Raw genomic sequence first — 12,526 nt, forward strand, 5'->3', positions numbered from 1 at the left:
CTTAGACTCAAACTGAAAGTAAATCTGTGACTGTGTGTGTAAATCTGAGTGACTGTGCAAAAAGGAGAAGAATGAGGAAAGAGTGAGGAAAGCCACCGAGACACCCAGACAACCCAGAAGAAGTTACAGGCTTCTGTGGCTGTGATTGGAGAAACTGTGCACAGTGCATGTTGTGCATTTTGTATCTCCAGTTATTCAGCTTCATGATGAAGTGGAGCAGAGGAGGATTATCAATCACCAAAACATCAAATCAAGGCTTGAATCTCAGATGTACCTTCTGGCAAATTGTAGGTGAACTTTCAGGTCTTCTTTTTAAGAAAATTGTTTTCTGTATGTGTGTGTGTTTTCTGCTGTTGCCAAATAAATATAATAATTGGAAAAACCGAAAACTTTGCCATTCCTTTGCTTCAAAACCCAAATAACTGTTTTCTGAACGCCTCAGCATGTCGAAAAATAATAACTCATGGATTTTCCCATAGAACCTGAAAGCATCCTTTGAGCCGTCTGAGCTGCCGTAGTCGTGCGTCATGTGTTGACTATTTCTACTGGTTTGTCTCAACGAAACAGACAGATTTCGCAAGTCACGGGAATCAATTTACTTACATAAATATGACCGTTTTATCGGTGTCGGTACGATGTTCTCTGTTCTGAAAGGCGCTATTAGTTGCCTTTATTTGTTAATAAACAGCGTTAATGTTGTTTTCAGTCTGACATGCTAATGTAGCTTAGCCTTTTGCTGAGTCGACGAGGTGACGTCACGTTGTTGGCTTCACGTTAGCTAAACTACAAAGGTGAGTATTGTAACGCAAAATAAACACGGATGAAAGTAAACATTTATTAGAATCTGTTCGAAAAAAAACAGAAACGAGCGCAGTGATGTCGGGCAGTGCCAGTCCGGCTTCCCAACTGTCTAATATTTAAATTTTATAGGGCAGTGAATTGTAAAAAGTCCAAATATACCTTTTTGGGGTCTTTATCATTAGACACATCTTGTGGTTTTCAGTTTGACTGCAGCATGTTTAAATGTTGACCTCTGCGTGACCCTTCATTGACCCCTGCGTGACCCTTCATTGACCTCTACGGGGTCCACTGAGGCTGAAGGTGTTTCGTCTCTGTAAGCAGTCCTGAAAACCTGTCTGGCTCAGGGACTAAAGCTGTCATTTAGCTCATCTTAGCTGCATGAAGGTGTTTTTCTTCAACAAAGTGTCTGTTGACACGGCCCCGTATTTGACGGCGTCCAGTAAACACCGTGATTGAGGGACATCATGGTGTTTCCGCTGTACAGTTAGGAGGCTAATTTCAAGCTTAAAATGTTGGGCTGGGGTTGCCCTTAACAAAAAATAGTACTGATAAGTATATAAAAAGTAAACTGGAAGTATACTTGAAACATACTTGCATGTACTACTTTTTGGTAAGGGTGTACATGACCTCAGCGGTGGGTGCTGTAATAACAGAAATTAACAGGTTGCTGAAGCGTCCTTATGGACAGAAATGGCGTTTCTTCAAACCGAAGAGCCGGCAGATTGAATCCAGTTATATTCCTGTTTGTGTATCGACTTGAAATGTAAGTTAGCTGCACTTGCTGTTATTTGATTTTCCTCGTCAGCTGCAGCTTCACGGAGGAGTGGAATCAAGAAGGTCTTTGTTACAAGAAAAACACATCACATCTCGACTCCGGTCTCCCATGTGCCTTCTGACAAACTACTGCTGAATGAAGCTGTACGACTGGTGGTGCAACAGACAAAAGTTGCATGGTGATGTAGAATTTCTCCAATCACAACTGGAGCTGCAACAAAGCCTGTAAAGGCTTGGTTACACATAGACGGTTTTGTCGGCGAGTAATACGTAGACCGAAGTTCGCGGTAGTTCCGGCTGTTTTCGCGGTGGAAAGGGGCCGAGTGTCCGCAGCGGGGCTCCTCCTCGCTCTTTCCCCCAAAAAACTCTATTTCTACATCTGTGTAGTTAATTAATAAAATATTCTCTACAGACGATTCGCTCGTGCGCACATAAAAAAAAGAAAGAAAGAAACTCCGCTCCCTGCTGCTGCTGTTTGCAGCAGGGCTCCTCCTCGCTCTTTCCCCCAAAAAACTCTGTCATAATTTGTGTTTAGAAACCAGTCACCATTTGCTTTATTATACAGCTGTGTAGCTAATAAGCGCACGCACGTAAAATAAAAATTAAAAGAACCTCCGTTCCACGCTGCTGTGGTGCTGCTGCTCGCTCCAAAAAAACTGTCATGATTGTAAAATAAAGGCAAAAGAGACATAAGTCCTGCTCACAGGCTGCCACCAGATACAGGACATGTTCACATCTTCAAACTCCAGACATCTCCACGTCACTACATATTCAGTCCCTGATTGGTCATTGCGGCGCGACGAGAACTGCGGCACTACAGGAAGCGGCAGGATGAAACGGCGATTAAAAAGTATCAAACGCCGTTGTTCGCGTTGTCGCTGTCATCACGGGAGGTCTCCGGGAGCGCTCCCGGAATTATTCGACATGTTGAATAATTTTTTTTCGACGATTCCCGGTAAAGCTGGAACTAAGCCACGCCCCTAGTTGGCATTAACAATGGTGTGTGATCCTTAAGACAGCCAAAAACTCTTCCGGGACGCTTCCGGGAGCTCTTACCGTCTGTGTGTAAACGGGGCTTAACTCTTTCAGAGTTGACTTGGTGGCTTCTCTCACTAGTCTTCTCCTTGCTTGGTTACTCAGGTTTTTTTTTTTTTTTGGAACAGTCTACTTCAGAATACTTTGCATTTTGTGTTACTTAATTTTTGATGAAGTCCAAGACATATTGATTGGCTTGGACATGTTGATGTGTCCATCCCCTGACTAAAAAAAAAAAAAAAACAGGCTGTGAAAGTGATGATTTTGTTGTTATCATTCAGTGTGAGTTTAAAGGCCATAATATTAGATTTTTTTTTTAAATATAAACAAGCCTTTTTTAAAATGATTTTTTTATGGCATAAGTAAATGGATTGATAGATACCTTTTATTGCCATTCATGTGCACAGAATGAAATTTCATTGCAGTAGGCTCAGGAGAGGATTAAAATATCTAAAAAATATAATATGATTATATATAAGAGCTTAAAAGAATGCTGTATGGTGTAATAGTAAAGTTACCTGTGGACTTGACAGTAGTGGAAAAAATTGAAGTAATTAGAAGGTAGAGACATGAGCAGCATATTTCCATTAGGAGTTCAGCAGTCTGATGACCTGTGGGAAAAGCTGTTTAAGAACCTGGTGGTCCTGCACCAGATGCTGCACAGCCTCTTTCCAGAGGTGAGCAGAGAAAACAGTCTGTAGTGGGGGTGTGAGGAGTCACTGATAATAGTCCTAGCTCGGGACACGCAGGGCTTGGGTGCAATGTCCTGAATGGAGGGAAGAGAAGCCCCAGTGATTTTCTCTGCTGTCCTCACCTTCTTCCAGTCAGAGGCACCACACAGACATGCAGCTGCTCAGGATGCTCTCTGTGGTGCTTCTGTAGAAGGTGGTGAGGATGGATGGGGGCAGGTGGGCTGTCCTTGTCCTGTTCAGAACGTACAGATGCTCCTGTGCCCTCTTGATTAGTGATGTGACGTTTACAGACCCAGATGTGGTTGTCTGTAATGTGCACCCCCAGGAACTAATTAAATAAAATTGTGTAAAAGAGACAGGGTATGTCGATTTTTTATGTTCACCAGGTTCCTAGAGATAAAAGTGCAATCTGTCTAAAGAATTGCTTGAGCACCAGGTCTGGATCTCAAGCAACAACCTTGTTTTTATACGTGTGTATGATATAACGGAGCAGGTGGATCTGTGGATAGGATTTGGGCTACTAAGGTTTAGACCAAGGTTTGATTGCAGGGTACATATGTCATGTATGTGTCCCAGGATAAGCACTGGACTCATGGGTCTCAGGACCTGTGTAGGACTTACCTCTGGACAATATGTCAGGGCGAAATGTAATTTCGTTGCTACCTTGACAATGACAATAAACTATTGAGTCTTTTTTTTGTTGTTGTTGTTTTTGTAAATTTTGAATCAAATTGAGTTTGCAACTCTTGAGCCAAGGTGCATGTAAATTTATGACTTGCAGTGTAATCTCTTGGAAGAAACCATGGTCAAAATGGAAGGACGGCACGTAGCATGAATCATAACCATTATTTTGGATTGCTCTTGACTTGGGACTCAGTCCCAAGTCAGACAGACACTTTCGCTTGACAAAGTCAAAAATCCTCAAAAAAATGACATCAGGAAAAATGGCTGCTCTACAGGCTGGGCAAAGCATCATGGGGGAATTTGAAAGAATCACTTTCAGCGATGATGTTTTGTTCAGCTTTCAAGCAGTTGTTGGCAGTGTAGAATTTGAATTCAGGTATCATTGGATTGGACACGCTGAGTGAGGAACATCCTGTCTGTCTTCTACCTTGTCCCTCTGTCAAGCGCTCCAGATGCGGCTAAAAGATCCCTTAATTTTGAACGCCGCCGACATGACTAAGCGGACAAATAAACCCAGGAAACCTCGAGATGAGGAGTCATCAGATGAAGTCAGTGGTAAGACCCCGAACACAACTGCAACTGTTGGTGATTTATAAGCTGTTGTTCATTTGAATCATTTATTGGTCTTTAAGGTATCACAAAATGTTTTTTAGTTTCAGATATCTTAAAACACCAAACAGTGACACTTAATAAGTGTTGATGTTTGTATTTTGGCTCTTAAATGTAAAAGATAAGAAAAAGCATGATGTCACTAGTACAAAACATGTATGTCTTTATCTTCAAGTGGATTTTTAAAAACGGACAGTTTGGAGTCTTTGGCCATAAAGCAAAACAAAATGTCCATCTGTGTTTCCTCTGAAAGATTATATACTAATTTTGTCTGATGCAGAGGCCACATAGGCCAGAAAAAAAAATGCAGTTTTGCAGAATCCTGAAGTTATAGAATCCCAAAAATGCTGTTCTTAAATTCATAGGATATGAATTCAATTACTTTTTAGACTGCTTCCCAAGGTGATTTTATTTTGGCTGAGCTAAACTGGAATTTGATAATTGCTTCATAATAATACATTCACTGAGCAGTGGTACAGAATCAGAGCCCTGTGACACTCGTAAAATATCCATAAGAAGAAAAGGACTTATCCAAACTATTCATTCAGGATGTGCTCTTGTCTATGGCTGATGCTGAGACCCTGATTCATGTGTTTGTCTCTTCTAGATTGAACAACTGCAATGTTCTATTTTCTGGTTTACTGCAGTCCAGCATTGTTCCTGGACTGGCACCTCCCTACCTAGCTGACCTAATTAAACCCTACGTACCGGCCCGGGCTTTGCATTCTTAGGGTGCAGGACTACTTAGTGTCCCTAGAGTGAATAAAAAAAGTCTGCGGGTCACAGAGCTTTCTCTTATCGTGCCCCTGTTCTGTGGAATGATCTCCCTGCATCAATAAAACAGTCAGATTCTGTGGAGACTTTCAAGTCCAGACTTAAGATGCACTTATTTTCCCTTTCGTATGGCTAGCATACTGGTATAGTACAGTGAGCAAAATAAGTATTTGAACACCCTGCGATTTTGCAAGTTCTCCCACTTAGAAATCATGGAGGGGTCTGAAATTTTCATCTTAGGTGCATGTCCACTGTGAGAGACATAATCTAAAAAAAAACATCCAGAAATCACAATGTATGATTTTTTAAAAATAATTTATTTGTATGTTACTCCTGCAAATAAGTATTTGAACACCCGTGAAAATCAATGTTAATATTTGGTACAGTAGCCTTTGTTTGCAACTACAGAGGTCAGATGTTTCCTGTAGTTTTTTTTTTTACCAGGTTTTCACACACTGCAGCAGGGATTTTGGTCCACTCCTCCATACAGATCTTCTCTAGATCTTTCAGGTTTGGAGTTTCAGCTCCCTCCAAAGATTTTCTATTGAGTTCAGGTCTGGAGACTGACCAGGCCACTCCAGGACCTTGAAATGCTTCTTACGGAGCCCCTCCTTAGTTGCCCTGGCTGTGTGTTTGGGGTCATTGTCATGCTGGAAGACCCAGCCATGACCCATCTTCAATGCTCTTATTGAGGGAAGGAGGTTGTTTGCCAAAATCTCGCAATACATGACCCCATCCATCCTTCCTAAAATACGGTGCAGTCATCCTGTCCCCTTTGCAGAAGAGCACCCCCAGAGTATGATGTTTCCACCCCCATGCTTCACGGTTGGCATGGTTTTCTTGGGGTTGTTCTCATCCTCTAAACATGATAAGTGGAGTTGATTCCAAAAAGCTCTATTCTGGTCTAATCTGACCACATGACCTTCTCCCATGCCTCCTCTGGATCATCCAGATGGTCACTGGTGAACTTCAAATGGGCCTGGACATGTGCTGGCTTGAGCAGGAGGACCTTGCTGCCCTGCAGGATTTAAACCATGACAGCATCATGTGTTACTAATGTAATCTTTGTGACTGTGGTCCCAGCTCTCTTCAGGTCATTGACCAGGTCCTCCTGTGTAGTTCTGAGCTTTCTCAGAATCATCCTTACCCCACAAAGTGAGATCTTGCATGGAATCCCAGACCGAGGGAGATTGACAGTCATCTTGTGTTTCTTCCACTTTCTAATAAATAATCATAACAGTTGTTGTCTTCTACCAAGCTGCTTGCCTGTTGTCCTGTAGTCCATCCCAGCCTTGTGCAGGTCTACAGTTTTGTCCCTGGTGTCCTTAGACAGCTCTTTGGTCTTGGCTATGGTGGACAGGTTGGAGTGTGATTGATTGAGTGTGTGAACAGGTGTCTTTTATACAGGTAACAAGTTCAAACAGGTGCAATTAATACAGGTAAAGAGTGCAGAATAAGAGGGCTTCTTAAAGAAAAATTAACAGGTCTGTGTGAGACAGAATTCTTGCTGGTTGGTAGGTGGTCAAATACGTATTTGCAGCAGTAACACAAATAAATTATTAAAAAATCATACATTGTTATTTCTGGATTTTTTTTTTTATTTTTTTTTAGATTATGTCTCTCACAGTGGACATGCACCTAAGATGAAAATTTTAGACCCCTCCATGATTTCTAAGTGGGAGAACTTGCAAAATCGTAGGGTGTTCAAATACTTATTTTCCTCTCTGTATGTTACAATGCTTTTTAGTCTTTTAAATTCATTTTATTAGTAAATGGAGCAGGTCGCGACCTCAACTTTATCTCAATTCTGAGTCTTTTAGTGAAGTTTAGGGCTAGTGGGAGGCGATCACCTTAGTATTTCTTCTGTTTTTCTTGTTGTTGAATGCTGACAAATGATACTGTATTTGTTGTCTTTCTGATGCCTGATTCTGTTTTTTTTTCTCTCTGTGTGAGGTGCAGCTCCATCCAGAGATGGGTTTGGGTGAGGCCCTCCTGTCCTGTGCACTGGCATGGACTCCCAAAATTTCCTGTATATTTGTTTTGTAATTTATGTCTGTATCATGGTCCAAGCAGAGGGTCCCCCCTTTGAGTCTGGTCTGCTTGAGGTTTCTTCTTCAAATCATCAGAAGGAGTTTTTCCTTACCACTGTCGCCTGTGTTCTTGCTCTGGGGGTTGGTAAGGTTAGACCTTACTTGTGTGAAGTGCCTTGAAGCAACTTTGTTGTGATTTGGTGCAATATAAATAAAATACATTGAAATTAGTGCTCTTTAATTTTGGATTGTGATGTAAAATTTCAGTTTGTTTTCTCTCTCCAAGCTAACTTTGTGTCATTGCTGTGCATTATTTTTATTTATCAATCAGGTTTGACCTGCCAGCATGTGAGCAAGGCAGTGGATTTAACCTCTGTGAAGAAGGCGGTGAGCTCCAGCCTGTGGTTGGTGTGCTCAGAGTGTCTGAAGGAAAGGACCATGATCGACGGAGAGCTGGCAGCATTCCATGAAATCCTGGTCTGCCTCAAGTGTGGTTTCCAGGTTAGAGTCAAGCTTTTTTTTAATGGGGAAATGCAATAAATGCATGTTTCCTGATGTGGTGTATTTCTGTTGTGTACAGGGTTATGGAGCTAAATCAAGGCCAAAAGTTTTGTAATCTGAAAATAAAAAAAGATTGAAAAAATAAATTTTGAAACTGAAAATTCAGTGTTTGTTCTTGAATTTTATAATCATTTAAAAAGTATTATCAAAATAAAAATAAGTATGATATATATTTTTCAGTTTAAATAAATTTTTGATTCAGCGCTGTAATTTATTTGATCAAATTTATTTTCATTCATATTTCTTTTTTTCACCTTCAGATCTTTTTTTTTCACTTTCAGATCTTATTTTTTCAGTTTCAAACTTTTGGCCACGTTCTGGTGTGGGAGCGCGTGGCTTCGATTGAGAGGGGCGTGGAATTATGAGTGACAGGAGAGCAATCAGTCCTCACATGATGTTGCGTTCAGGAAACGTGGGTACTTTGATAGATAATGACTCTCTGCTCCCGTCTCCATCGTGGATTACTACGTGGCTGGCGCATGAAAGAAAATAGAGAGAATGAAAGTTTATTACGAGGCTTTAAACCCTCGAGATAAAGCTGTTTATTGTGATCGATGTGTAGCAGTTGGTTCAGTGGATCCGTATGTTGTACCGGATAGTGAATTTAATGAAGATGTAACAAAGTTGACCGCCCGTAAAGCCAAAGCCGCCCGGAAGAGCGCTCTGGCTACCGGCGGTGTGAAGAAGCCTCGCTGTTACAGGCCTGACACCGTGGCCCTGAGAGAGATCCACCGATAATACTTTTTAAATGATTATAAAATTCAAGAACAAAACTTTAATTTTCAGTTTCAAAATTTATTTTTTCAATCTTTTTTTATTTTCAGATTACAAAACTTTTGGCCTTGATTTAACTCCATACAGGGTCAACATTGTTAATCAGTGAAAGAATGTGACCTTTTGACCCCTTAAAATAGGTTGAGGTTAGCCATCTTTGAACTTGTCCCAAACATGTTCCCTGTGAATTTGAAGACTGGCAGTAACAGGACTGGACTTGTGCTGAGCACAGACAGATGGGGTGAAAGTTGTGCAAATGTGTCGCAAAGCCTCACTGTTTATTCATGAGAGAATTTAACTTTTGGCGACAATAAGACGCGCTGACAGCCAAAATCACCTTACACTTGTGTCCCTGCTCTTATGAACAGTTTCTTTATTGATTGATTTTTCCTGTGGAGGTTTGACTAAATTGTTCTGATTTTGTTTGGGAAGTCCTTATAGACATAGTTACCGTTCACATTTAGCTTTACTGAGCCAGACATGAGGCATGGTCTTAAACATGGACAGGTAATGCAATAAAGACATGCACATCCAAAACACGTAGCAAGGCGTGCAGCACCATGAAAAATTATACCAAAGATAGAGACCGAATGATCTGCACAGCTACAGCTCTCCGATACAAAAAAAAAAAAGCTTTATTTAGCGGGCGAGCCGCCCGTCTGACGAAGGGCAGGTCGCCCAAAACATTACGTTTTGCTAAATAAAGCTTTTTCTGTATCGGAGTGCTGTAGCTGTGCAGATCATTCGGTCTCTATCTTAAACATGGACACACTATGACTATGGACAGGGATCATCACCATGCACCATGTTTTGTGCTTTTTGTCTCATTAAGTTAAATGTTTCTGTTCCTGCTGCAGGGTTGTAACCAGTCAGGGATCCAGCATTCTGTCAAGCATCACCAGATATACCATCCAGAGTCTCACTGCATCACCATCAGCCTTAGCACCTGGAAGGTTTGGTGAGAAGACAACAAACTCAACTTTGCTACAAACCTGTCCTTTTGCTTCATTCATTTTTCTGGAGTGTACACATCACACAGTGAGCTCATGACATTTCTGCAGAGGTCAGGTCAGGTCTGGGAGCGCTGCCACATCAGCTACACCATGGAAGTGCTCTGAGTCCTGGAAGGTAGCCACCCAGGCAGACAACCGGTCCATGTCCACCTCAAAAGAACCTAACCATCTATTTGCTTCACCCTGGCACTGGGGTCCTCAACACAAAGGACAGGCAGAGACACTCGCATTCAATAAAGTCATCTGTCTATCTGTTTCTGTCTGTCTGTCCAGGGTATGTTCAGCTGAGTGAACAGAAGAAAGTTATGATGTTTGCCTCATTTGTTCCACAATCATTTTTTAATAAAAATTAACACTTATTATTTCAAGCCAGATCTTTAGTTTTTTCCTCCGCAGAGATGATGGTTTAATTGTAACGTCCCTATGTGTGTGTGTGATTGTTGCAGGTGCTTTGAATGTAATGAAGACCTTTCTACTCACTGTAACAAGAAAGCTTTGGCTCAGACGCTGGACTTTCTACAAAAACACTCCATCAAGGCAGCATCAGGTTTGGCTTTTTATGTAATTTCACACTGATCTTAGACAAAGTAGAAAATTATGTAGATAACATATTGTGGCAAGTCTGAAATTCACTAAAAAAGTACCGAATTTCAAGCTGTTTAACTATTTATACGTGATGATACAGAGTAAATGTCAGTTGTCTGGTTGTCGGTGATTGACTGTAGGACACCGACTCCCCCTGGTGGCAGTGACCATCTCAAACCCTTGATTTTACCCATCATTGTGAGCATTCTGTATGGTAATTAATTAATGGTTATGTTAAAGGATTTGTCGCACCGAAATCCTAACATTTTAGATTTAGGCTGTTATTTAGCATCCGATGATTCACCGGGATTACGTTGTGCACTTCTGTGACCGGTTTCAAAGTATACAACATTTGCAGCAAACAGCTCCAGAGACATCTGAAAACAAAGTACTCGTGAGTACTCGGGTGTTTCCGACAAGTGACGTAGTTATTAGAAGCGTCCCAGCGTGCGCTTCAATGGAATGTAGCTGCTAACGTTAAGAACTGAGGCACATATTAATTTCAAAGTTTACACAAGTGTGATGTCTTGCTCTGACGACTCATTTTTAAGGATAACTGTTCATTTTGATGCAGTCACGGTAAAAAGCAGCTGTGAGAAAGTTTTGTGCACCTGCACAGTCACGAGTCAGAAACTCAGCCTGTTTAAAACGCTAATAAGTGTTGTATATAACTGTGAAAAATCTAATAAATATATATGTGTGAGACATTCCATTAAGCAGCAATAAGCAGCTGAAATGCAGGTTAAAACAGCATAACAGCCGTTTTAACCTGCATGTCAGCTGTATTTTTTTTAAGGGATTATTCAACATTGATTCTCTTTTTAAAAAGTTCCTTAGAGAGATTGACAGTTTTATGACATTTGAGTCTACAAGCTTAATACTGATTATATTTTGTTCAAATTTAGCCAGGCATCCATCTGCATTGGGGGTTAAAACATCTGCTACACACACACACACACACACACACACACACACACACACACACACACACACACACACACACACACACACACACACACACACACACACACACAGAGAGCACATCCACAGACTCTCTCAAAGTACAACCCCAATTCCAATGAAGTTGGGACGTTGTGTAAAATGTAAATAAAAACAGAATCCAATGATTTGCAAATCCTCTTCAACCTATATTCAATTGAATACACCACAAAGACAAGATATTTAATGTGCAAACTGATAAACTTTATTGTTTTTGTGCAAATATTTGCTCATTTTGAAATGGATGCCTTCAACACGTTTCAAAAAAGCTCGGACGTGGCAACAAAAGACTGGGAAAGTTGATGTATGCTCAAAGAACACCTGTTTGGAACATTCCACAGGTAAACAGGTTAATTGGAAACAGGTGAGTGTCATGATTGGGTATAAAAGGAGCATCCCCAAAAGGCTCAGCCGTTCACAAGCAAAGATGGAGCGAGGATCACCACTTTGTGAACAACTGCGTGAAAAAATACTCCAACAGTTTAAGAACAATGTTTCTCAACGTTCAATTGCAAGGAATATAGGGATTCCATCATCTACAGTCCATAATATAATCAGAAGATTCAGAGAATCTGGAGAACTTTCTACATGCGGCCCGGTCTGCGCTCACAGTCTCTGGCTGTCGGGATGTGGAATGTCACCTCGCTTGGGGGGAAAGGAGCCTGAGCTTGTGAGGGAGGTTGAGAGGTACTGACTAGAGATAGTCGGGCTCACCTCCACACACAGCTTGGGCTCTGGTACCCAACTCCTGGAGAGGGGCTAGGCGCTCCACTTTTCTGGCATTGACCATGGGGAGAGGCGGCGGGCGGGGGTAGCATTGCTTATTGCTCCCAGCTCATTCGCCATGTGTTGGAGCTCACCCTGGTGAATGAGAGGGTCGCGTCCCTATGCCTTCGGGTTAGGGACAGGTCTCTCACTGTTGTCTCGGCCTATGGGCTGAGTGGCAGTGCAGAGTCCCCGACCTTCTTGGAGTCCCTGGGAGGGGTACTAGATAGTGCTCTGAATGGGGACTCCATTGTTCTCCTGGGGGACTTCAACGCCCACGTGGGTGGCGACAGTGAGACCTGGAGGGGGTGATTGGGAAGCATGGCCTCCCCGATTTGAACCTGAGTGGTGTTCAATTGTTGGACTTCTGTGCTAGCCACAATTTGACCATCACAAACACCATGTTTGAGCACAAGGGTGTCCATAAGTG

General features: G+C 41.8%; 1 protein-coding gene across 1 annotated transcript in view; it reads left to right on the top strand.

Moving 5' to 3' along the window:
• The first annotated feature begins 517 nt into the window (after window positions 1–517).
• Window positions 518–12,526, top strand: part of usp45 (ubiquitin specific peptidase 45) — a 215,536-nt gene continuing 203,527 nt past the window's right edge. The window contains exons 1-5 of the mRNA XM_034175426.1: window positions 518–791; window positions 4,431–4,541; window positions 7,731–7,900; window positions 9,592–9,692; window positions 10,194–10,294. Of these exons, the coding sequence (XP_034031317.1) occupies window positions 4,439–4,541; window positions 7,731–7,900; window positions 9,592–9,692; window positions 10,194–10,294 (475 nt within the window). The 5' untranslated portion in view covers window positions 518–791; window positions 4,431–4,438. The remainder of the gene's footprint in view (window positions 792–4,430; window positions 4,542–7,730; window positions 7,901–9,591; window positions 9,693–10,193; window positions 10,295–12,526) is intronic.

The sequence above is a fragment of the Thalassophryne amazonica genome, chromosome 7 (genome assembly GCF_902500255.1).
Source record: "Thalassophryne amazonica chromosome 7, fThaAma1.1, whole genome shotgun sequence".
NCBI classification, from domain to species: Eukaryota; Metazoa; Chordata; class Actinopteri; order Batrachoidiformes; family Batrachoididae; genus Thalassophryne; species Thalassophryne amazonica.